Source organism: Pseudomyrmex gracilis, unplaced genomic scaffold (genome assembly GCF_002006095.1).
Source record: "Pseudomyrmex gracilis isolate BER0280 unplaced genomic scaffold, ASM200609v1 scaffold_38, whole genome shotgun sequence".
In the NCBI taxonomy this organism is placed as follows: domain Eukaryota; kingdom Metazoa; phylum Arthropoda; class Insecta; order Hymenoptera; family Formicidae; genus Pseudomyrmex; species Pseudomyrmex gracilis.
Genome location: NW_018020622.1, coordinates 18,530 through 44,411, shown reverse-complemented (window position 1 = coordinate 44,411; position 25,882 = coordinate 18,530). Strand labels below are relative to the sequence as shown.

At 39.2% G+C, this 25,882-nt stretch overlaps 1 protein-coding gene across 1 annotated transcript in view; it reads right to left on the bottom strand.

Moving 5' to 3' along the window:
* The window catches only part of LOC109852846 (acetylcholinesterase-like), an 88,072-nt gene extending 62,357 nt beyond the window's left edge, over positions 1 to 25,715 (bottom strand). The window contains exons 1-2 of the mRNA XM_020424387.1: positions 25,404 to 25,715; positions 21,034 to 22,475 (exon numbers count right to left, since the gene is read on the bottom strand). Of these exons, the coding sequence (XP_020279976.1) occupies positions 21,034 to 22,174 (1,141 nt within the window). The 5' untranslated portion in view covers positions 22,175 to 22,475; positions 25,404 to 25,715. The remainder of the gene's footprint in view (positions 1 to 21,033; positions 22,476 to 25,403) is intronic.
* Positions 25,716 to 25,882: the final 167 nt, after the last annotated feature.

Sequence of the window (25,882 nt, the reverse complement as noted above, 5' to 3'; positions counted from 1 at the left end):
GAAGCTATTCGTCTTAATTCGTCTATATGTTCCGCGCCAAAAGAAGAGGGGAGGGAGACCAAATCGCGAGAATATAGCGACGATTCTCCGGGGTCCGTTCCCTCATCTGTGTGTGCCAACTTATCAGCAAGTTTTCAAGCCGCGTGCGATGCGCTAAAGGCACGCGCGCGCGCGTATACACACACGCACACAAGAGAAGCGCGTGTGCGGGGGAGAATTCTTATCGGAGATGCATCGTGTGTCACTACCGAAGTTAGGGGAATCTTGCATATGGCTTTGCGAGAGAGACTTTTCAGTTGAATTTTAAGGAGCCACGCAACTCCGCCGGGTTTCGCGCAGCTCGGTATATTAGCTCTCCTCCCCCCCCCTACCCCCATTCCACCCTTCTCTTCGCTGTCGCTCTCGACTATCAAGTGAGGAGATCGAATCGATATAGCTGGGAACCGAACTTTCTCAACGTGGCAAGAAACCGCGTGAAAACGAGTTTTATTCGCAGACATTTTTAGATATTTTCTTCGCCCTTTCTCGCGAAGACTTTGGTGATAATATGAAACTTCGTGATTAAATTCGCCGTTTCTCGCAAACGATCTGATAGAAATGAGATAATTTGTGGGATAACTTAATATTGAAGATTTTTATGGAGTTTTAAATAAATAACGCCCGAGTAAGATAAAAAAAAAATAAGATAAATGACTCGACATTTGTTTAAAAAAATTAATGCTGACAAAGTATTCGTATGTAAGATTAGGAAGTAATATTCTCACAAAAGCATATCTTAAAAAATGCTCAAACTATTGAGAATTGTTATGTTTAACATTTTACATATGTAAAATAATTATTATTTCTCAAATAAATGTTTTTTCGACTATCGAAACACTTGCCTCGTCTGATATTGTGTCGTTACGAGAAGCGTTTTTAAAACAAATTCGCGTAAACCGCGACAATGGAAACGTTACTGGATTAGCGTTGTAAATATCGGAAACAAATGAGCGGCATTATTATCCCGGGGAATTGTTCGAGGTGATACATTTGCGTGCGAGACACGTATCTTGCGTTTGATTCGCCGCTCACGTACTCCATTCCGTGAAGTACGTTGAGACGTATTCTTTAAGCCGCCATCAACAATACGCGAGATTCTCTCTCTCTCTCGCGTGACATGATAAAATTTAGGGTGAGAATCTCACGCGCGGATGTGGCGTTTAAACATATTGAGGTCCGTCGATAACAGCGCCGTCAGCTGCGAGATGCGTGAGGCAAGATAACCATCGCCAACATTATACTATGGTGTTCGGAGCTATTATACACGGCGATTTAGAAAAGATAATATCGCGGTAATTATAGGATACATCATACATATAGTCGCGTACGGAATATCAAACGATTGAAGTGATCGTCTCGATTATTGTGTAAATTACATGTCGAGGAAAACTACGGAAAATGTAGTCGTGAAATTTTCGAGCGAGTTTATTCGCGTTGGTTTATTTTCTTTGGGAAAACAAACTTATTGTTAAAAAAAAAAAAAAAAAGTGCTAAAAACTGTAACGTTTTGTAACACGATGATAAAGGTTCTATATTTGGCTGCATTGCTTAGATTAGACGGTGAATTTGGTGTCGACAAAATCCAAATATACGGTTTCATTTAAGCGGGTTGCTTCTGTAACTCGGGTTTAAAAAAAAAAAAAAAAATACTCTTATCTCGGGCGCAAAGCTCGTTGAAATCGACGTTGAAAACAGGTCCCGGTTGTTTGCGCGACGAAGTTAGCGGATATCGCAACTCCGCGAATACCTTTAAAAGCGTTACATAGTTGAAAAGACTAAAGCTACAACGCTAGATGTGCACCAACTAGAATGGCAAGGTATCGATCAAAGGGTATGACTCACGGTTGTACATAATAAATCAACTGTCGTATTTCCTTTTGCACAAGTGTCTTTTTACTTACACACGTGTGTGTAACAGAAGTTTCGATAGCGGATGGCTCTAACCGGCGCGAGAAAACAACTAGGTGGAAGTACGGGAAGTATGACACTGAGAAGCGAAAACTTGTCGTTACATCAGAGAGAAACAGTAATAATAGATAACTCTATCCACTTCGTTGCCGCTAATTCATCGAGGCCGCGACTCGAGCTCGCGACTCGCGCGCGACCGTCCGAGATTATCATTACGTAATCGTATCGCTAATAATTCGCGCGGAAAAATATAACGTTTTGTCTTTGATCGCAAGATTTCAATGTGTGATAGAAAATTTTTATTGCACACACGGGAAGTGATAAAAAATTAAAACGTTACGTTGTAACGTAATAAAGCGAGGAAAGAATTAAAATATATCAAAGTAATCTCTTTTCAACTTAATAACATCAATTAATTAAATTAAATAATCGTTCGTTTAAAAGCTAGCAGCTGCCGACAGTGTGTCGTGCATTTCGATACCGTTACGAATTATATTTTAATGACGTAATAATCTCTAAAACTGATAACGCGGCGAAAGAGATCGAAATATCTTTTGCGTTTGAAAAACAAAAAAACAAAACGAGAAAACGAGGCGTATGTATCTTCAAACGCAAAATATCGAGATCACATCAAATGTCAAGTTGTTCGTCTGTTATGCGTCAGTGCACTGAAATGTATTGCAAGTCGCACTGGTTTATAGAGGCCTACACGTGCAACACGTGTCAAGCAGAACAATTGATGGTATCGCGCTGTGTCCCGGTGACTTCCGCAACTTTAAAGCCGTGAGAACTAGCTTGCGAATTTATTGATTGGTTGATTAAAACATGTCGGTTGAGAGATATCTAGGGTAAGCCGCGCAAATATCGACCCTCTTGACGGTTATTCGTTACTTGTCTGAGAGCGCGCGCGCTCGTGCGATGTTCCACGACGTTATAAAAGAAGTTCGCGCGCAACAGCTTAGAACAGCGCTAAGTATCTAAGCCGTGAGGTTTTCCACGCGCGAACTACAATAAACGTCTGTTTCGCCTCTTCCGCTCGTTATTTAACGCTTCATAAAAGTTCGACAAAATTTATTAAACCTTAGACAGTCACCCCCCCTACAGCGTGATTACGGAAGTAACAAACTTTATGTTATGACTCTGCTTTGTTTCCTCCGTTGCTTTGAAATGTGACCGCGCGTCATAGCTTATTTATTCACCCCGTAATACATTAATGAAATTCCGAAACAATGTGAGTGTGAACTATTCTACTCACGTTATAATAATAATATGCATTTAAATTTTCAATAATTTTTTATTGCGTCAAAAAAAAAATACAATCCCGAAATATTTTCGCCGCGTATTGTTCATTGCAAGAACAATTTAATTGAATCCCCGAAGAAAAAATTTACATTCATAGCTTCCTCGATGAACAACACGCGGTGTCATAGTTTCATGAATGTGAAAATATTTCGGGATTATATAAGAGAGAGAGAGAGAGAGAGAGAGGGAGATTATGACTTGGAATGTATCCTGTGCTAGTAAATCCTTTACGACGTGACAGTCGCGTGACATTGCATGAAAATTCCTATCAGCCTGACGCTTGATGAACAATTTTGTCGGAAATTTTCCGCGAAGTTTCACGGTCCGTCCTCCAACGTAAAACATTGTTCGAATAGAACCTTTTTTTTTCGTCGTTGATATTTCGAACAAAAAGAAAAGATTTCTCTCTCAAAATATCTGGCGTCACTCAAGTTTTTTATGCGCAAAATCTCGCATTACGTTTATATTTATTACTCGCATTAAGTTTATACTCGCAAACTATGCAAGCGGTCGATTTTAAGACAATATTTACGTAACTAATAACGAACGATAATAAAAACAATTTGTGACAATTATATTTGACAAGTTTTATCTTCTCTCTCTCCATTGACATTTCAATCTAATTATATATCCGTGCGTTGCATAAAATTCGAAACATTAATTACATTAACATTTGCAACTGTTTGTAAAAACAGAAAAGAGAGACTGTAAAATTACTTACTATAAAAAATTCGTTCGTACAAACATAGCTTTTTAAATAATTAATATTCAACATTTTTGCAACTCGATTTTTTTATCTAACCGTCTCGTCTTTCATCGCTCAAAGTACGAGTATAGAAAAGTTATCAAGTCTTGCGATGTTATGTAATAATATACAAGCAAATGTGTTTCGTAAACAACACACCTACAGCAAAACTACATAGTTTACAGTCGTAGGCGAACACTATGAGAAAAATGTACATTAATATAACCTTAAGACACACCAACGGAGAACCTTATAAAACGCAAAGTCTCCTACGTTAACGCGTAATATCCTAAAAATGTTATAAAATATTGCTCGTCTAAAGCGTGTGGCGCATTTTAACTTTGCGGTTAAACAAGTTATATAGAACTCATGATCAAAGTATTAACCGTGGATGTGTTTAAAATTTAAATCCTGAATACTAACTCGACACGAATTTAATTACGAAAGCAACCTTCAGATCAAGTGAAATATCACGTATTTGCGCAAAGTCCTAATTTGTTATAAAATAAGCTCGGAGGTTTGTTACTTTGCTGAGAAATTTTCTGTTAAATTTTTTTTTTTTCTTCTACGTCTATAAACGTGCGCCAAGAGAGTTCGAGAGAGAGAGAGAGAGAGAGAGAACTCGTAATAAATAGTGCTTCTACGTGCTTTACTTTTTTATAATGCGTTTTCTCGAAAGAAATCATGCGTTTCCTGTAAAGTGCTATTTCTCTTCGATCGATCTTTTCTCACTTTTTATCAGATCCCTTTTCAGGCAAAAACTATTTGTCAATCGCGGATTGAAAACGCGCACTTCGAAAATGGCACGAGTATATTCCGACTGGTCGGTTGTATACACGTACCCCTTCAAGCGCTGCCCGCGCGAACACCTACACCGTGTCCTATCCTAATGGAAGTTTATACTCTGTTCGCGTTGATCCTGTTGTGAGCGTTACTTCATCGAGCTTGTTTACATTTTCCTTAAGCCATTTACATCGACAATATATAAATGTATCGCATGCGCGAGCTAATAATGAGGAACCGTCAAACGTCAATTACCCTGGATTATCAAAACGATTTTGCGTGCGTTTCGAAGGGAAAGCGTAATACATTTCCCCCCGTTTAAACATTTTAATTATAGTTTAGTTTACGACACTTAAGTTATAAGAATCGCTACTATATTTTAATAAAACGGATCACGTTGGAAGTGAATAATAGCAAGAGACATATACAGAGTATTTTGCATTCGACAATACTACAAATTCTCAATATGTCCGCGGGTTGTTCCATCTGTCGGCGTTACGCGCGCGTATTGAAAATAGTGTTTTGTGTACGCTCAATTTCTATCAGAAAAAGCGTGTGTAAATAATCACAATCGATTTTCTCGATATTAATTGTTGCCCCACTTTTATCTCGACGCTGATCAGACGTTTCTCGGATGTCTTTCACGTGACTAAAGTTACGTGACTGTACTTCAGTCACGTGTCTTCAAAAACGTGACTAAAATACAGTCACGTGACTTTATTTTTTTGAATTTGATTTTCATGCGTTATTTCTGACAGTTTTCATGTGTGTATTATATATGGTTTGTAAGACGTATATACTAGCTGTCATCGCGATGTATTTACTGACACAACACGTTAAAATAAAAACAATACTAGCGTGCGCGTAGCTTGCGTCTGTCTTGTGCTAGTGATATCAAAAAATTAATTATACAATCATCTGTGAAAATATATACATGAAATTATTTCAAAGAGAATTTGTAATTGTCAAATTAATAAATTAATAATAAATAGTTTTGAAAGAATAACAGATTTTTTCTGACAAAAAAAGGTGTCCGTCGGTCACGTCCCCGACGGAAGCAATAGCATTAATATAAATTGAATATATCATCATCAAGAACAGTGAGATTATAATTTAAAGTGCGCGATGCCAGGTAGCCTCTCTTTTTGTACCTTTGCACCTTCCCAATCTCTCTCTCTCTCTTTCTCTCTTTAAAATATGCACGCCCTCGGTGAATTGCTGGGCGCGACCCGCGAAAGAAAGAACCTTTCTTCAGTTATTTAAAATTCCGCGTGACCACCGTATGCAAATCACTCAGAGACGGTGAGTCTGAGCTGATATTACCGCCCGAAGGAAGCAAAAAAGCGAAAAAGGACTGGTGTGACCAAAAATTCACCGTCATTTGTTCTATTTCTCGCGAAGTATACAAATGAACCTACCCCGCAATGTTATATCTAAGTGCGCATTTCTTTTTTTTTTTTTTGCACCCGGTCCGTGTGCTTGTGCACTAATGAGATATTCACACACATAGCTGAACGTTTTATTATTACTTTGAAGTATGTGATATTTGCAAAATTGTGAATAAATGACGTGCGCGATAAACGTAAATGCGGAGTTACTTTATCGCGAGTTAAATATTTATTTCATGTCGTATATGTTTAAATATATTACACAGATCGAAGAGCTGTAACAACATTAAATCAATCGTTGCAAAAACAGATAAGTCAAAGCGGATTTGACAAAACACCGATGTGAAACTGAGCGACACTGAAAAAAAAAAAAAAATAAAGTCAATATTTGTCAATAGTTTGCTCCTTCTATCCGACACAAATGATTAATAGCATTATAAGTACTAGATAAACGCCTCGATTAATCTAAATTACGCGGCTAATCTAGAATAATCGCTCATCACTTAGTCTCTCTCTCTCTCTCTCTCTCTCTCTCTTTCGTTCTTTGAATTATTGAACTTGGCATTCGAATGTGCGCGATAATTATTACAATACGTAACTTTGCGATACTCCAGTACGTTTCTTCTATTTAAAACTTGCGAAATTTTTATTGCACGTAATAAATCGAAAGAGAGTTGTCAAAAATTGTAAAGAGAAGAAATTTCTCACGTATTGAACACACACATTTCAACTATTATAAAAAAAAAAAAAAGAATTAATATATTTTATCGATGTCGCTCGTCATCCGTTAGAGCTAAATAGTTAATCGTCAAAGTTAAAGAGCCATTAAGCCGCTTAAATGTAACAGCACCTATCGAAACGGTCTATCTTATGATGGCGGCGCTTGCACTTGATCAAGATTCGAGGTCATCAATCAAGAGCTCTTTATGAATACATCCCTCGGATCGAAAACAACTCTATCGAAACAAATTTTCTTGCAAATGTCAATAAAAAGAAAATGTCCCAATCAGTCTGTTATTTGAAAAAAAAAAAAAAAAATCAATACTTTACCGTGTGTTCTCGTTTTTCTATTTTCTCTCAGCACCGCTAGTAAAGTTCTACAAAACCATTCTTCTTTTTCTTCGGCAACACGGTACAATACAGAAAAATCGGGACCGCGTGAAACAATCGAACGGAACATTTTCTCGTGTCAGTTTTTTCAGAAAATCGAAAAAGTCGATCGCAGTAATCTTTTAATTAAATGACCAAACTTACGCGACAACATCGATTCAAGTATTTTTGAATTACACAAAAACTTTTCGATTATTCAAATTAATTTTGCAACGTGTCAAACACCTTCAAATTCAATTTTTTTTCGCTATTTCTCATTGCGTAAACCGCGAAAGTGCGACGAGAACGAAAAGATCAGCCGTAAATTCGCCGTCGATGTCATCGTAAATTGTCACGTAACGTATATTTCCCGGCTTCGTGATATAGGAGTATCGCGTGCCACACGGCGCGCGTATCGACGCTACGCCTAAAAGTCAGATGCATGTAGAGCAGAAAAATTACGACAGAAGCCTCGTTAAATTCGAGCCTGATCTACCGTCTTGTTAGCTAACACATCGGCTTTGATAACTTGGCAATCGCATAAGGGCACAACGTCTATTACGCTTATATTTACGAGTAAGTGCTGTTCAAGACGAACAGCACTTTCTTGGTGTAATTAGCGCGAGATCGCAAGCGCGAGCTTCAACCTATAAAACAAACCAGCACATACAAAGTTTGCACTTGTAAGGGTTATTACGTAAATTACTGCGCAATAATATTACATCCTCGTTAATTAGCTCGAAAAGTAAAAGCAGCGACTAATATGTGTGTGCAAATCTTTTTAATAAAATATTACTTTATGCATTATGTAGCACATGTTCTTATATAATTAAGAGTAACTGAAGAAATAATTAAATTACTGCAAGCAATCAACTTTTAATCAAAAAATTTGTTTGTTCGTGATGTCGTATTTTTCTCAAGAAAAACAAATAGATCCATCTCTTGAGAAATATTGTGTCACACTTAAACACAAAGAATAGAAAATAAATTAATATTAAAAAATAAATAATTAAATTTAAGTAATTCATTAAAATTAATTAATACGTGTAAGTATAACTTTAATTTTCTCTCTTTCTCTCTTTCTCTTGTCGTGTACATTGTACGTTTTAACTACTTGAGACTGTGCGTTTCACAGACTGTGCGCTTCGCAGACTGCGAGCGCCGCTATTACGAAAACCTTCAATATTGTTCTTTCTACTTGAAACGTAACGCATTACGAAACCAGCGAACGTCAATCATGAAGAAATATCCACTTGAAGACTTGCTGTGCGAACGTGTCAAACACCTTTATAAGAAGAGCATTCACCTTTGAGGTCTCTTTTTCGGGAAGAAACAGAGATAGCTCGGTGCTTACATTAAAGATACCTCTCTAAAAGCTGGGAAAGCTTCATTAAAATCAGAATTTTCGAGTTGTTTCGATCCGGAAGTGCAGAGGCGTCTATGCTGAGGGGCTCTTGCAATTTATAAAGATTTATTGTAGAAAATTATTTTCCCTACATAATGTTCCCACAATTCTACTTAATTAATCACTAAAAATAAAATCGTCTCGTAATAAATGTAAAATAAATTTTCTATTAAAAATTTTTCAATTTCTGTTGCAAAAGAAATTAATTTTCGTTAGTTTAACATTCGTATTAAAAGCAGAGACTACGTGTGGAACCATGATGTATGCGAATAAATAGACACGTATGTACATAAAAAAAAACATATAACTCTCAATGTTAAATAACATGTTAACACGTCCGCAAAAAAGTAGCGCAAATTTTAATCCGGACGCCACTGTGTACGATACAACGCAACGTGCCCTTACATGAGACTCGACGTCTTGAGCGTAAGTAGAACAAGGTACGTGTAGTCAGTCAGAATAGACGGCAACGAGAGTAAGAGAGAGAAAGGGATCAATGTAAGTTACGAGAAAATACAAGCCGTCTTCTCCTATGTAACTATAAAGTTTTTCGCCGTGAATATCTTCCACGCTAATCCGCGGCAGTATGTACTAAGATACATTAAATGAATCTTCGAGAATATGTACCATTAGTTGAAATTTGAGAATAAAAGCGGATTTCAAATTCTCTCTTTCTCTCTTTCTCTTTCTTCTTCTCTACTTAAAGTTTATTTCAGCAAAATGAGATAAAAAGCACTTATTATCACGATTTATTACACTCGGAAGATAATTATAAAATTATCATTGCATAATTGATAAAAGTGACAGAGATGATTAAAAAATTGCAGCTTCTACTAAAAAAAAACGTAATAAACGTAAATAATAATATTTTTATTTTACTTATTTCAAATCTCAAAGCTTGTTATTATTACGCGTCTAGATACTTTAGAAATAAAGCAATTTTTGAAAATACACATACAAAATTGTATTTAAAAAAATCACAAACCTGACACATAAATTTGAAAGTCGCGCGATTTCGCGATGCAACTTTAAAAAATATATCTCGAGTTACATTTAAGGTAGCGACGATGCCGGTGATTTAGTGCCACCTCAAACAAAAGCAAAACTATATTCGTATATGAAAGATTGCTTCTGTAGTTCTTGCGCGAATGTTGAAACACGTCAGGACGATGACTGGAAACCGGGCTCTGCCGGTGGAACAAGAATAAAACAAGAAAGGCAGCGGAAAGTCAGGCTGTCAGACGAATAAGACAAAATGGAAAGTCTCGCGAAAACGTAACGAAATAAGGAGCGCTTCTCTAGTAGCATACGAAACCTCGCTATTTTAGCAGAACGCGCGCGAGAGGACATTATTTGAGAGAAACCGGAATTGTCTTTTGAAAGAACGGATTTTTTTTATAGTTATTTTATATTCGGCTCGTTCTATTCTAAATGTAAATTGTATCCGATATATTGTTAGCAGTTCTATTTCTGCATAAAACGTTATATATATATATATATATATATATAGTGTATATATACATAATATATATATATATATATGTATATATTATGTATAATATAATATATATTATGTAAAAATATTTTAAAGAGAATTTATAACAAAAAATATAGCGTATATAAACGTATATAATATATGTTATATACGTATATATATATATAAATCCTTCAAAATATTTTATTTTGCAGGTCGTTTTTATCTTTGTGAAAACCCATTAGATATTTCAATTACTGCTGCCGAGCTTGTTCGAAAATAGTTAAACCGCACATCCTGCAAAAACTACGAGATATATTAAAACCTATACACACACATCGGAGAAAAAATTAATATATTCAAAAATATTGACATTTGGCTTTCTTTTTATTTAAATCCCCATCGTATACGATTCGAAAAACACTTCTGCGTCGGAACGATTATGAATTAACTTCCGCGCGCACTTTCATGTGCATACTCGAAAAGATTATTCGCTTCAAAAAGAGCGTTATTTTTTACTCGACCATCGAGTTTCGCCAAACACGGCGTGTTTGGTGTTTTGAATATTTTCTTTTTTTTTTTTTTTTTTTTGTTTTTACGTTTTTGATCGATTTGTCGAGGTACACACGGTGAGCCGCACGATGTGTGAGAAACAACCCCAATTTTTTTCGACGTTGACCGGCTCTCGATCGGATCATCTGCGCGCGTCGGCTAACTATCGCGGCGTGCGGAATTTCATATATATTAGAGAGGTGAAGCGAGAGAAATTGTTGCGTGAAAGTTTCGCTTGCGTTTACAATAGTTGCGCGCGCTAATAAAGTCGTAGCGAGAGACGAGGATTTAGAAAAAAAAAAATGTGTTTGCGCGTTTATTTCTTTTATAGAAACTGTATATAAATTTCGCGCGCGCGGAGAATGCGAATTACTACGCGAAACTTGAAGCGTCGCATCCGACATCATCATTTGCGGTAGATTCTATATATGAAACATATTTACTCGTCAGTGACATCAGTTTTAATCTTGTTACGTTAAATTTAGTTAGTTTTGCGTTTCCAAACGACCATCGCGACGTGATACGCATCTTTTTCATCTTTAATGTTTCACTTTTTACGTGTATCAGAATAAACATTCGAATTTAAAAAGATTTCGTGCGCGAAATCGTTTGCCTTCAATGGAAATGAGTTTTTTTTTTTTTTTTTTTTTTTTATTTTCACGGAACACGGGTCGTAAAGCTCGAAACCTTCGCGGACGTAATTAACCGCGATATACTTTCAGCGTAATTAAAATTACGAAATGCGTAAAGAAACTAGCTTAAAAGAGGCGCATCGTGCGCGCAACGGGATATATAATTAAACGAATACCAGTTTTTTTCTTTTTTAGAGTATCCGTTATGAGCTGCTTAATTATCCGTTCCATCTAGCGTGTACGTACACAGGAAGAAACCGGCAACAAAGCGATGAGCTTTCATTCAATGCGGCAGTCGAATAATTAACAAACTGCACTAATGGCGAAAGCGTTATCGTCTGTGTTTCGGTAATTCATGTAACGTGCTAAGTAAAACTTGCGGCAGATGTAACTGACCAAAAACGCGCAACGTTGTTCTTTCCGCAAAAAAAAATAACTCACACTGCTAATCAATAAAACACATGATATTATTGCGTTCGTGAAACAGTACATACGTGTCTTGTAATGTTTCTTGTAATTTAACGTTACGGTATACATACATGTACGTATATATTCCCGGAAAAAAATGAAAAAAACTGTAATATGTTATTTAGCGCCTGCAAAAGTTTCTCTTTCTATTAAAAAACAAGTTATCTTTCAATAAAGTCAAAACAAATAATATAAAAACAAAATATTATAAAAACAAATAATCCAAGTGAAAAGATAAGTTGCTCAGCTAAACACGATGTGATCTAATGATCACTCTGGTAATTGTTTTAACGTTTGATCGCAAATTCGTATAGCGTCATTTTACATTGTTGTATCGAAAAGGATAAACAAATTATCGAAACATCTGTCAATTTAGAAAAGTTATCGGAATGATATTAAGATACACTTGTGTTTGATAGACAATAGCACATCTGTTTGTTCACTTGGATATTTTTTCTATTAATAAGCAAGACAGAGAGTAAATTTAAAAAAACGATTAAATTTGTACATGCTCATCGACTTATCGATACACGATCTCTTCTCGTTGCTTTGCATTTACTTTTCGCCTCATTTTAGAATCAAGGTTAGAGAAGAGATACTACTCAATATAAAGTATTAAATCAAACAGAGCGCGCGCGCACTTATCAACACTCTGTAGCGATCAAAACTCGATTTGACACCTTCGATGCGCGTGAAAAAAAAAAAAAAAAAAAAAACCAGCAAATTCTATTACACGACTGTATATATATAAACCGACGCGAAGCACTGCAAAATAAGCATTGGATGAATACGTGACTGAAAAAAATGGACACGTGCTGTTCGCAGCACACAGTGTGTGGAATTTGTTCGAGATATAAAAAGGCGGAATATTTATCGTTAAACGCGCAATAAAATAATAACTCTGTATATAAAATTTTTTTGCGCACATGTACATGCATATATAAAAAATAATTTCGTCTTATATACGTACAAAAGTAAAAGTTATGCTTTAAAAAAAGAAAACATCTCACTCTCCGCCTGTAATTTATTTATATCACGCCCGATGGTAATAGTGGCGATAATCCCAGATATATAACCGCCATTCGCAAGTAAATGTTTAATCGATTGTATCTCAAATCTGACACGTAAAATTTTCGCAAGAGGCGACCCGATATTATCCGGAACGTGCAAACATTAACTTACCGCTTCTGATATCCCGGTCACGGCATCGTTTAACACACCTCTCCGCGTTACATTATCCTCCACTACTACGTGTGTATAGGTAGGAAGAAAAAAAAACAGACGCCTCGCCGCTGCGTTTATCGTTATCTCGCACGCGGCAGACACAAGAAGTGCACCGAGCAAAGAAAAATATTTTTACTAAACCGAAAGCTACCACAAGCGCGCGCGCACGCACACGCACACACACACACCATGGGCAATCGTTGTGTGACACAACTATTATGCAACGCGGAGGTATCGTTAAGACCGCGCGAAACTACGCTACTTTATCACACCGTCTCCTCCCCTCTCCCATCCCCCACACTCCGTCTTGTTTAGCCGATGAACAATTTTTATCTTTATTCCACAAAGCTCTTTCGTTCTGTTCGGGAAAATTATTTTTAGCGTTACACACACACGTACATATCGATTAATCTCTTTCAGTGCGCAATTTTTTTTCAACACTTCTCGGAAAATTAAAACTCGATAACAATCAAATCGTCGCGCAACTAAATTCAAATCGATAAATCGCCGGTGTGAATATTGAAATTTACTATCGTAAACTCTATCTGGCGACGTGTAATTCGCGCCAACATTTGAACTACATTCCGTTATTTATATCTTTCACAAACGCGCGGGTGCGAGAGCAACGCTGTTTGTCTTTTGCAAAATAAAAAGTGCAAAAGAGAAATTTATACTGTTAAAGCAGAGGAATTATGCTGCGCTTTTTTTTTCAAAATCAAAGGTATTAAAGCGGGATTTCCGGCGCTTGAGTAAACGTTCTTCCCAGACAGGAAGAGAACAATTCCCTCTATCTCTCTCTCTTTCTCTCTGCGAAAGGATGAACAATCGGACGTTTATCGCTTAATCATCGAATTTCAAATTAGCTGAAACGAAACAGGGAGAGTTTCGAACATCCACGGGGGTTTCGGGCGCGCTAATCCCCGATGTGAAGCGGCAAACTGACGCAATGGTTAATCGAAGTAGCTTACGCAAATTAATTTGTGTCTACGCATGTTCGCGATGATCGGTCTATGCGAAACTCGAACGCGGGGGAACTAAACGCGCCCGATAACAAAGCCTCGAATCGATGCGCATTCGGAAGATTAAAACCGACCGTAAAATATTTTTTTTTTTTTCTTGTCTCGCGATAAGGAACGAGACAGAGGAAACAGGCCGACACTCCGATAATTATACCGATCTGAGAGCGCATCGGCCGCGCGTTGTGGAAAAAAAAAGACAAAGGATGAGCGCAAAAAAAGTGGAGTAATCACGTGCTTTTACACGCGCTCTGCTTTATGCGACGTGATGATTAGAGAACTGAATGGTGATGAATTTTCTGGAAACTCGAGTCGCGTAGCGTGTCGCTAATAGCCAGTTCCTGGCAAGAGAGATTCGATCTCTGTTAATTAGGCGCCTATTCAACCCGCGCACTTTTCTTCGTTTTTTTTTTTTTCTTTCGGAACACTCGCCACCCCATCGGCTAACGTACGCGCGCACGTACGTACACACGTTGTTCAACGGAACGAGATTGTTTCTCGTCCGTGTATTTCGCAACAGATATATTTCGCACAGTTCGAAAAAACAAAACAAAAAAAAAAATACACGCGCACACACACGAGCGCGCGCGCGCGGAACTATCGCGGCCGAGAACCGCTGAGCCGGAAAATGAAATTATTTCGCGTAATTAATAACGCCCAGGTCCGAACCGGTCGGTCGGTATCGTCCGAGTTTCCGCGGTTAAAAAATTAAAAATAACGCCGGCGCGAGGCCGCCGTTATCCGGAGTAAGTATCGTTAATCAATTAAGCTGACCTTAACCCAGTGATGAAACACGCATTTCGAGGTTCTTTTCGAGCTGTCTACGCTCTTTACTTAAAGAGGAACGTGCGCGAGTTGAGAAAAAAAAAACGAGCGGCAAAGAAACCTCCACTCGCGGCGTGTCCTCGTAGTTATAATTGATTAACTACAGCCGCTTTTTTCTCTTGCTTTTTTTTCCTCGCAAAGCTGACTTGGCGACCCTTTTCGCGCAAAACGGTTTTGTCGTGTAACAACATAAGCGCCGCGTGTGTTTTATCTGTCGCCGGTCGATGCGCAAAACCGTGAGATCTGATCCGTTCAACGTTGAAGACCGCTGTTTTACATGTAAACACCGAAAGCGCGGCGTATAAATCTAAAGGGTTATCGTGACGCGATGTGTGTGTGTGTGTGTGAAGCGTCACTATACTTAGACGCACGCACCGCGCGCCAAAGTGAGGGTTATAAGTCGTCGGGGGCATTACGCGCGCGAGAGCAGGGTTTTCTCTCCACGCGAAAACGTTCGTTTTTGCTCGACGAATGTTATATATATATCTCGATCGTGACGACTTACGCTGTCAGACGCAATTATAAAATTAACATTGAGTCTATCTAGCGTAGCAAATTATAGATCTACGTCGTCGCCGGTTTCTCCAACGTGGCAATGACGCGATAATAACATTTCGCTCTCTGTTATAACGTGATAAATTACTCGTGTATTCAACGGATACTTGACACTCGTCACATTATTCGTGTCATTTTATATTGCGCGCGCACGCACACACAGACGACATTGAGATAACAATCGAGATGGACGTTGTTACATTATTCACAAGAATGAAGAAATTGCAAAATATTGCGCCACAGCGTTGCGTTTTCTACGGAGTGCCCCATTTCGTCAATATCTTGCGATACTTATCTTAATTAATTAAATACACGTATTAATGAAACATACGTGTGTGTGTGTGTGTGTGTGTACATGTAGCTGTTCGCGCGATATCGCTCGGCCCAACAAGTTTCGTCCAATTTTCCAATTATCGTCAGATACGCGTGCAGGATATAAACATCACATTGCTACTTTTGTTAATAAATGCAATATTTTTCGATAATTACATTAAAGTATAGACGAACATAATTAACAAATATATATATATATAAATACTGAATAATCATGCAAATAAATTGTCGAAATTACAGAGTAAATTGATGGATGAAATTTATTCATATCTATCACTTTCTGTGTGCGCAATTTTGACGATTTATTTAAATAATTATCATACGTCGCTTTAAAAACAAACAACAAAAAGCTGAGATACATTCGAAACTTTCTCGGTGGTGTGAAACAAAAAGATACAAAAAAAAAAACCAATTTTCAGAGAGCTTTTTGTTTCCATTTGCGTTGAGGACGACGCTCGAATTTTTTAATTTTAATTTACCAAAGTAAAAACCCAACGTGATAACCGGCTTGAAAAATAGACGACATTTGTATCAAGCAACTACGAGAAACGGATTTGCACTTTCGTTCAATATATAATTTTGCAAATTATTTACGTTGAACTCGGGATTTTATCGCAAATTTCTTACCACTACAAGAAAGTTATTATCCAGATAATATCTCGTCTATCCGAGATATATCCCGGCAAAACGAGAGAGAGAGAGTATTCCTGATTTAAGTTCAACATGAAGCGCGAGGCAGAGGAGCAGAAGAAAATGGGATGGACGCGAGGCGTTTAATTGGCCTGATCCGTTCGAGCGTGAAACAGCTATTAATGATCCCTTCATCACTTTCGGCTCCGGGATATCGCTGCGCGTATCAAAGACCGGAGAACGAATAAACCCCGTTGGTTGAAACCGGACGCTGCTTAAGCCCTAGAAATCCACCCTGAGCTCTAATGAGAGAGAGAGAGAGAGAGAGAGAAAGAGAGAGAGAGATCTCGCTAACTTTCTCTCAGAGCAAAATTTTATTTTATTTTGAATAAAAATATGTTTCTTACAAATCTTTGACTTTTCTTGCAAGAAAATTGTTTGTGAGACGACCGTCACACACGTGTCTTCATTCCGTTTACTCTTCTCGTCGTTAAACACCATAATTAACGTCAAAGAAAAGTAAAGTAATTCAGACTTTATTACAGGACGTAGTTTTGTTTAGTCATTTAAATTCGCGCGAAACTCAATCTACTCAGATTCCTCAATTATTATCATTATGTCTTATCAAAATATCCATCATTTTCCGATAACGTAATCAATCGGTTTTTAACATTGTTTATCCTGACACATCAATATTTATGTATATTGATGTCGCGAATTAAAAAACTTTAATTGCATTACCTTGCAATTGCGCTAATATTATCATGTTGATATAAAATAATTAATAAAATGAAAATAATATTTTGCTGTAATTATAAAATATTTAATTTGTTTTAGAAGCCGGATTTCCTAATCCGTTTTTATAATTTTAATTTCGTCTCAAATTTATCTCAAGATGCTGCGTGGACCGTCTCATTGGCTTGACAGAACATCTGAAAAACAAACTCAAGACCAAAATAAGATTCGACTATAAATATACCAAGAGATGCCAATCTCGAAAAGAAACGGAACAGCGCGTTTAAATAATATGACTGGCATCGTTCCACATAATGATTTCTCGTTAGGTATAACAGCCCGACATAATAGCGCCAATCATCCCTTCCCCCAGAATATCCTTAATTAAACCTCTTTATGTCGCTCGCGTGATCGTGTCCGGACCCCGGGTAAAAATTACGCTCTTTTTCCCTCTTTCGTCTATTCAGCGAACGTATCGTAACCCTCTCGTCTGGTCGCGTTGCTGGGAACCTGTTGCCGATATATCAGGTGATATGTGTGCAAAATTCAATTTAAGCAATAGCCCGGGTCCCCCTAGTCTTCCGCTCGCGCTAGTTAATCTGTTCTTCTTATTCGTTTTTAATGGATTAAAAATTACCGTATGTTCGAATGTGTGAAACTCAATTCTCGAGCGATGGAGAATCGCTTGCGAATCTATCTCTGTCTCTCTCTCTCTCTCTCTCTCTCGCTCTCTCTCTTTCTCTCTCTTTTGCTGAGGTAACTATAAATAAAAGGTAGCACACAGTATATCGTGCGCGATGGTGGCTTGCTGTCAATACCAAAGTTTGATTAACCGATTTAGAGAGTACGCGGCTTGGTTATATTTTGAATTAAACTCGTACTGTCTGGACGTGCGCGCGCGTATGCCCATGTACATGTGTGCGTGAGTGTGAGTGCGCGGTCTCTGCAGACAATACCGATTTATTACCCCCTGCACGGCATTTGCATGCTCGATAGATGCGCCGGCAACAGAGAGAGAGAGAGCGCTCGGATAATCATATAAGATAACGATCCTGCGTGGGAGGCCAATACGGTCATTAAATCGGCACTAACGTTCGCGTGTCGAGAATAAAGACATACGGGAATAGCGATATGCAAATTTTCGATCGCATCGTCTGCGTAAGATCGTTTATCGGACGGCCATTAAGAAAAAATCAACGTGTGTTCGGTAATCCTTTTAACATCCACACAAAACATTTTGCTGTGTAAAAATTCAAATTTGTTTTGTTGTAATTTTCAAAATCGATCTTCGAATCTATGTATTAAAATTTGCGAGACGGAACTTGTTTTGTTGGAACAGATTCAATTTGCGTCATGTGTGAGATAAGAAATGATTTATATCTAATTCTGAAATGAAGAATATTACTTGTTTGCAACGCAAACAAGTTAGCCGCGCGGTAAACACAAAGTTCCGACAACGTTCCTGATGAGCTGATGAGAAGTAATCTATTAAGATTTGCCGTCGCCATGTCGTGTGCAGTATGAGCAAACAATCGAATAATTACGTAAGCTCTAAAATTAGGGAACGTTGTTATCAAACGTCAATTGACAAAGAAGACTTGTCGCGACGGTTAATAATTCAGTGACAAAGTTTACGATTGTGTTTCGTCACGTAACATCTTCCATTCCGGAGTACGAAGGGCAATACATGCGATTGTGTGTGTGTGTGTGTGAGAGAGAGAGAGAGAGAGAGAGAGAGAGAGAGAGAGAGACAACAAAGAAAATAAGAAAAACCGGGATGAGTAATTGTAATATATCGTTCACTTTACATCATTTGGCGAAACCGTTTCGGAGCCAGCACAGACCATATTTATCACATGCGCGAAACAACTATATTTCTTTGTGCCTCGCAATACCGAGAATACTCGTTTCTTTTATAATCTTAACTGAATTTTTATTCGGTGTGTGCCCCCGGTGCATGCGGACGTTATGTAAAATGTCGCTCTATTTTGTTACTGTTTTCACTTACGTTGCACGCTTGTGAAAACAGTACAAATACAATTTGTATTAATTTTACAAGAAAAATTGATTGATTATTCATCGAAATCTAAAGATTGTAATTAACGACGAGATATGTCGTGATAAGATGTCACATCATTGATTAAAAAAATACCAAATATAATAAACAACAGATTTCACAATGTTAAATTTAATTAAAAGACAAAATTGTTGCCGAATGTTTTTTCGCACAAAACTTTTTATTTCCGTATTTCTCTCTCTCTCTCTCTGTCTCTCTATCTACTGTGACATCAGTTAGTCTTTCTCATTAATTATATTTATTCAATAAATCAATATTTTCTTTCAGTTTGTTCTTCACATCGTGCAGGTTTAAGCCGCGCGCCCCAATATCAATACAAAGTGTATCTCCTTTCACGAGATAGACGATAGGTGCGTTTCGACTAAATGGACGTCATTACGAATAGAATATCGAGCAGGCACTTTCTACGTATTTGCTAATTAAAGGTAGCGTACTGATAAGTCACCTCATCAACGAAAAAGCATCCGAATCAGGGTCAGAGTCACTTATATATATATATATATACTTATATATATATATATATATGTACATACATATATATATACATATATATATATAGATGTATTATACACGTTTCACTATTGGTCATTTAATCGATATACGCCAGAACCACACGTCGATTGGCCACGACATAAACAGACCTTTATCATTAGAGAGCTCGATTTCGAGAGTATAATCCAGTTTAATTAGTTGTGTTATTAAGCGGAAAGAACGACTTCTTTGTGTCTCGAGACTTCATCGATACAACTCTGAAATATATTTGACTGCTTTACACGCTTGTAAAGAAAACTTGATCCCAAAGAAACCACCGTAATGTACGCGCGTTAAGGAGGATTATTATATACGATTATATATGAAAAAATATTTTTTTTCTCAACATACAATTTGTTATTAAACCCTGCGGAGTTTCGCGCGGCGAATATTTTATCTCGTTTCGCGGCCTCAGGAAAAACATCATCGAAGAAGCGAGCGCGTCTCTCAGAACGAACGGATTTCGATAATAACATCGCAAATCAGTTTCTGTGTGAAACGCATTAAAACTATTGTTCGCGCGAATGTGTGCGCGTCAAATGTGATCAACGAGATCTAAAAGTTGATATTTAATCACACACGCGCGTTCCAACTTCGTGTCTGTGAATTATTATCGGTACAAGTACCAGATCGATAACGCGAAGCGGTAAGTATAGCTTCGCGTCGAATATTAATGACGAATTGTTTATCACATTTCTGTCTTTTTTCGATTGAAATATCTATAAATTTCGCTCTTTCTTCTCTTCGTCCATTTCTCTGAATTTAATATGACGCAAGTAATTAACTTCGAAACTATTTTACTCGATAATTCGCCGCGACGAAGGTTAGGAACAATTGTTGGCAATGAATAACACAAAAAGAATCATAGCCTGATATAATCGTCGGGAGATCAGACGCGACGTCAAATGCGTCGATAGAATTTTTGACACACGATTCATTATAGTTGTATTCCCCGTACGTCATACATCTCGTGTAGAAAAATTTCTCTTTTAATAGAGAAGAGAACGTAAAAAGAGATCGCGCGCCAAGAAAGATAAATCTGAAACCTTTCGCGGTGGCCGCGTCGCACATAAATCCACATTTTTCCCGCGCCGTAAACTGAGCGATGGCTAGCGGTCGCGCATTGAATTCTCGTCCGCGTACTGAAATAATCGTATCAACAAGAGAGAAACTTGATGTGGATGAAACACATATTCCCATTAACAAAAAGCCTCGGCCATGCGGTTAGGCTTAACGGTCGTAAACATGAAGCGTCAACAATATAATACCGCTATAAAACAACTCTCTCTCTCTCTCTCTCTCTCTCCTTGGTCCTGGCCTACCTTCGTTCTTGTTATTTCCAACGAGGATCTCGGTCTTTTCGAAATCCACCTCTCTCACCAGGTCCAACGGATCTTTGGGTAAGAAGACACCGTCGATCGTTGGAGCCGACGGAAAGCCGAGAATGCCCCAGTAACTGTTCCACTGCTGCACGGACAGGGTTTTTGCGTCCACCGACCTCATGCAGGCCATAACTCGCGCCGGGTTTTCCTGAAGCATCGTCGAGTTGCATCCGCAATCGTCCACCAGCACCCGCGCAACCTGATTCGCCTTCTCGCCGGTCATGTAGCTCCACGGGGCGTTGAGGGTGCCGCTCTGTAGGATACCACGGCGCACCAGACCTCGCGTAACCGGCGAGATCAGATGAAGCGATACCGAGCTACCGCCCGCGGATTCGCCGAAGATAGTGATGAGGTCGGGATCGCCTCCGAAGACGTGCGCGTTGTCGCGCAGCCATCTCAGAGCGAGCGCCTGATCCCACAGGCCCATATTGCCCGGCGCCTCCTCGCTGTTGGTGAAGTGTTGATTGAGATAGAGAAATCCGAAGGCGCCGACTCGATACTGCATCGAAGCGATGATCGCGTTGCTGGCCACCGCCATAAAGTCGGCGTCGTAGACGTCGAGGGTGGCGGTGCCGCTCATGAAACCGCCCCCGTAGATCCACACAAGCATTGCCATCCCGTTGCCGTTAGGATTGTTGTGACGCAGATGCGCCTTCTGCGGCACCCAAATATTTAGATACAAACAGTCCTCGGAGATGTTCGTGTTCGGATTCCACATCTCCTCGCCCTCAAATCCGGGAAAGTACTCGTAGCGCTCCTGGTAGCAGCTGTTCGGCAACGTGGTGGCGTTCAGAATCCCGTGCCAGGGCTCGATCGGCAGCGGTTTGCGAAACCGCAGCGGGCCGACGGGTGGCTTCGCGAACGGCACCCCGTAGTACACGTGAACCTCGCGATCCAGCACCGTGCGGGAGAAACCGCGCATCAGGCCGCTCGTGGTTTCCACCACGAGAGGATCTTTGCCGCTGTCCTGATTACCATGCTGGCCGTTGGTTACGTTCGTTCGCGTGGTGCACGCGCTGTGCAAACTCAGACCGAGCAGCAGCAACAGCAATGAGGACGGACAATTCATCCACTTGCTCATTGTCGGGCCGGATATCTCAATTCTTATCGCGCCGAAAAGGAAATAAGAAAACAACTGTTCTTACTCTCTCTCTCTTTCGCGCGCGCGCGCGCTCTCGGTGTTACTCGAGGCGTGTTACGCGCGGTAGCACCGTGAGAACCCCGACTATTTGACCATCAGTGCTCGCAGACAAAACCCCATTCGCGCGAAAATGAGTTTGTCGAGTTTTCACTCGACACGCGTCAAATCCGTCAGGATTTCGTTCGCTCCGGGAATCGTCTATCGCGATGCCTCTCGTCGTTGTCGTCTTCGTCGTTGCTGTCTGGGGAGATAACGCGAGAAAGGAGTAGTCTTCCCCGTCTCATTCATGCGTCTTGGCGGGGGGAAGGGGAGGCGATTGGGAGGATCGTGATACCATACAGACGGAGGCGCCGCGCGGGGTAAAGGAATGATTCTTTGGCAAAGAGTAAGACGATTTTGAGAGATAGAGTTTCCCTCAGGTGGATCGTCGATCTTGCGCAAGCTGCACTCAAATGCACTTCGCGTGCTGCTTTTTAGCGGACGGAAACTTCGCCGTTCCGTGGAAAGCCACGGAAGCAACTCTTCTCGCGTTTTCGCCCGTCTCGCGTGTGTATGTGTGTGTGTGTGTGTGTATGTGTATATATCGCCGCTACATCGGAATTCGAAGGAAACTAACTTTCGCAATCCGTTAATATTGCGGTGAATAATACATGCGGTTTAACGAAATTTCAATCGCTCGATTTGCCTAAAGACCGTCATTAAAATGCGGTTTGCATGAAGCTAAAATAGCTTTACAATATTGCATCGTCAATAATTACCTCACTCGTCGCATCTAATTGATATACTTTTCCGCAATTCAAGACGTATAGAAAACTACAAATGACTGATCTTTATCATATATATATATGTATATATATACACGTCGTGCGTATAATTATTGTAGTTGTAACGAGAAAAACTTAAAAGTAAAATTATCACGAAGAAATAAAAGAACGCGCGTTTATAAACCACAGTTCGTTAGAAAACTACACCTCGCGTGGACTTCAGCGTTGCAAATTTTTCAGTCCTCTTACTTTTTTTTACAATGGCGCCGCTCGTAGAGATCGTAGTTTTTTTTGTTTTTTATTTTTTTTTTTTAGAGATAATACTTGTTTCCACGAACGATGCGCAGTAAATTTTCGTAACGTCAGGTCTTTATTTTTGTTTTTACGAGCGAAAGAAAATAATCAGAGCTATAAGGATGTTACGACACACTTCCGCGTGATTGTTTTAAATGTCGAAATACGTACTTTATAAAAAGCGTGAGATTTATATATTTCAGTCCCATTATAGCTGCAGTACATCGCGATAAATATGCTTCCTTTCGCCGAAGTTTTATACCGGGTCATTGAAAAATAATAGTCCCATAAAAGATTGAAAATTGTCATAAAGCGTTTCCCATGGGCGACATATCTGCCAAAAGAAAGAGACTCAACAAGTTAGCGCGAGTGGAAAGTCGGCATTTGCGCGCTGGGACGTCAACTCTCTTTTAAGCCTATTTGAAAAAAAAAAAGAAGAAAAAAGAAAATATGTGTGTTTTGTCGCGCAAATCAAGTTTGCGAGGATAAACCTATTTTCTTACGTAAGCCAATGTCGATTTCACCCCAAGGAAAATAGCATTTTCGGCGAAAACACACACACACATACACACGAACGCACAAATGCGACGTAACGGTAATACGAGGGAGTTGATTGTGTAATTAAAACTTGACAGCTGTTACGATAAAGTTGTTTTGTAACTAATTGTAAGCGATACTCATTATCGCGCCGTAACAAAATTATTTCTCGCAACGCAACGACAATCGTTACTCGACGCGACGTAATATTATCTTTTCACGAAATAATTCTATAGATAATTGTCGCATAAATAATACGTACAATCCATTTTCGTCAATACGTCACGATCATTGCGATGAAGCGAAATTTTTTATCGCGAATCGATGAATTTAATTTTATTCAATTCTTGTGCCAAATCGATCGATTGAAATCGTAATTTGTTCTGTTTTTCTGGCGTATAATCGGCTTTTTATTAGCTACTGAAATTGCAAACAGAAATACGGAGACTTGGATTATAAACGCGTGTTTCAAGTTAAGCGCGCGTTTGTCGAACCGCTTATCGAACGCGCTTCGATTACTAATTGTGAGAATTGCGATTCGACCGATAATCGCGCCTTCAGTTTTGCGATTCTATCGCGTTACACGATCGTTCGCGTCGCCGCTAATAATTCTGTATTTGGCGAAACAGTTTCTACTTCCGACTGATAGTATCCGCCGTAAACCGCAATGCCGGAATACCGCACAGTGTCGATTGCAATAATGCAGTTCGCCACGAATCATCATTAAACCTTCATGAGCCGAAGATAGGATGCCGCGCAACGACGTGTATACTATTAAGCCGTTAAACATCAATTACGCACTGTATTATTTAGTACGTGGGAAGGTTGTTGAGAGTGTTCGCAGCTAGTAAGCTACTGAATACCATCATCTCGACAAGATTGAATAGACCTAAATTTCGCAAACGAAATCAGAAAAAAAGGCCGATTCTTTTTGAATAGGTTTGATTTAAACTCTCCGAAACGTGCCTCGAATTATTCGGTTTGTTAAAAGACACGTTATGTAATTTGCTCAACACAGTCAACAAAACTATATATATATATATATACCGATAAATATTTTTTATACAATTTCCAAAAGACGCGAAATTGCCTATTGTTACATTTCGATTTTCTGTTTGTTATAATTTTCTTTTTTTTTTTTTTGCTCCGAAAAATAATCTGAAATAATAAATTAATAAATTAACGAATAACGAATAAACATTTTTACACGCAAAATATAAAATTGATTTTATCGAACGCGTGAAAAAAGACGTTCGTAGCAAGTGACCATCATTTCACTTCTTTGTTTCTTTTCATTGTGCGATTACGAGGGAAAATGACAAACCATTCGTGTATTCAATTGCGCGTTTCTTCAAGTAATCATTCTTAAAATAATTTCGTCACTATTTCAGGAAAAACTGTCGTTGTTTTTTTTCCTCGCCACAAAGTTAGAGAGATCGAGTTACGTTTCAACCAAATCGATTTTTCAAAAAAATCAACTTCCATTCTTACAACCCCCTCATTCTCTATCACGATCCTCCCGACTCTCTTCCACCCTTTTCTCCCTGTCGCTTCTTCCTTTCTTCTAAACTCACCTTCCCTCCCATACACACTCCCCCGTGCACAATACACACGCACGCGCACCGGATATGGAGTTTCACCTCTCAAAATCGCTCCCGCTAACTCGCCAACCCCTCTCTTCACCCTCCCGAGACGTATATTGTTTGCGGAGGTGATTTCCCGCGCGATATTTCTCCTCGCTTCCGTTTGATATTTCCTCTCTTTACCGACGACGATCCTCGTTGTGAAAATTACAAATCTCGAGGACTTTTATGATTCTGGCGGGCTGCTGGCCACGGAGGAGAGCGCACCACGTATACACGGATATCACGCGGCGGCCGGCGTGCCGCGTTGCACGGGGTCGACTGATCGAGGAGGCAGAAATGGAGGTGGTTCTGATGGTGGTGGCGGTGTCAGCGGGTGGTGGCGGCGGCAGCGGCGGCGCATCTGCGGGATTGCGCCCTGATAACTGAATTCCGAGAGGACCGTCCTCTCCGGCCGGCGAACGAATCCT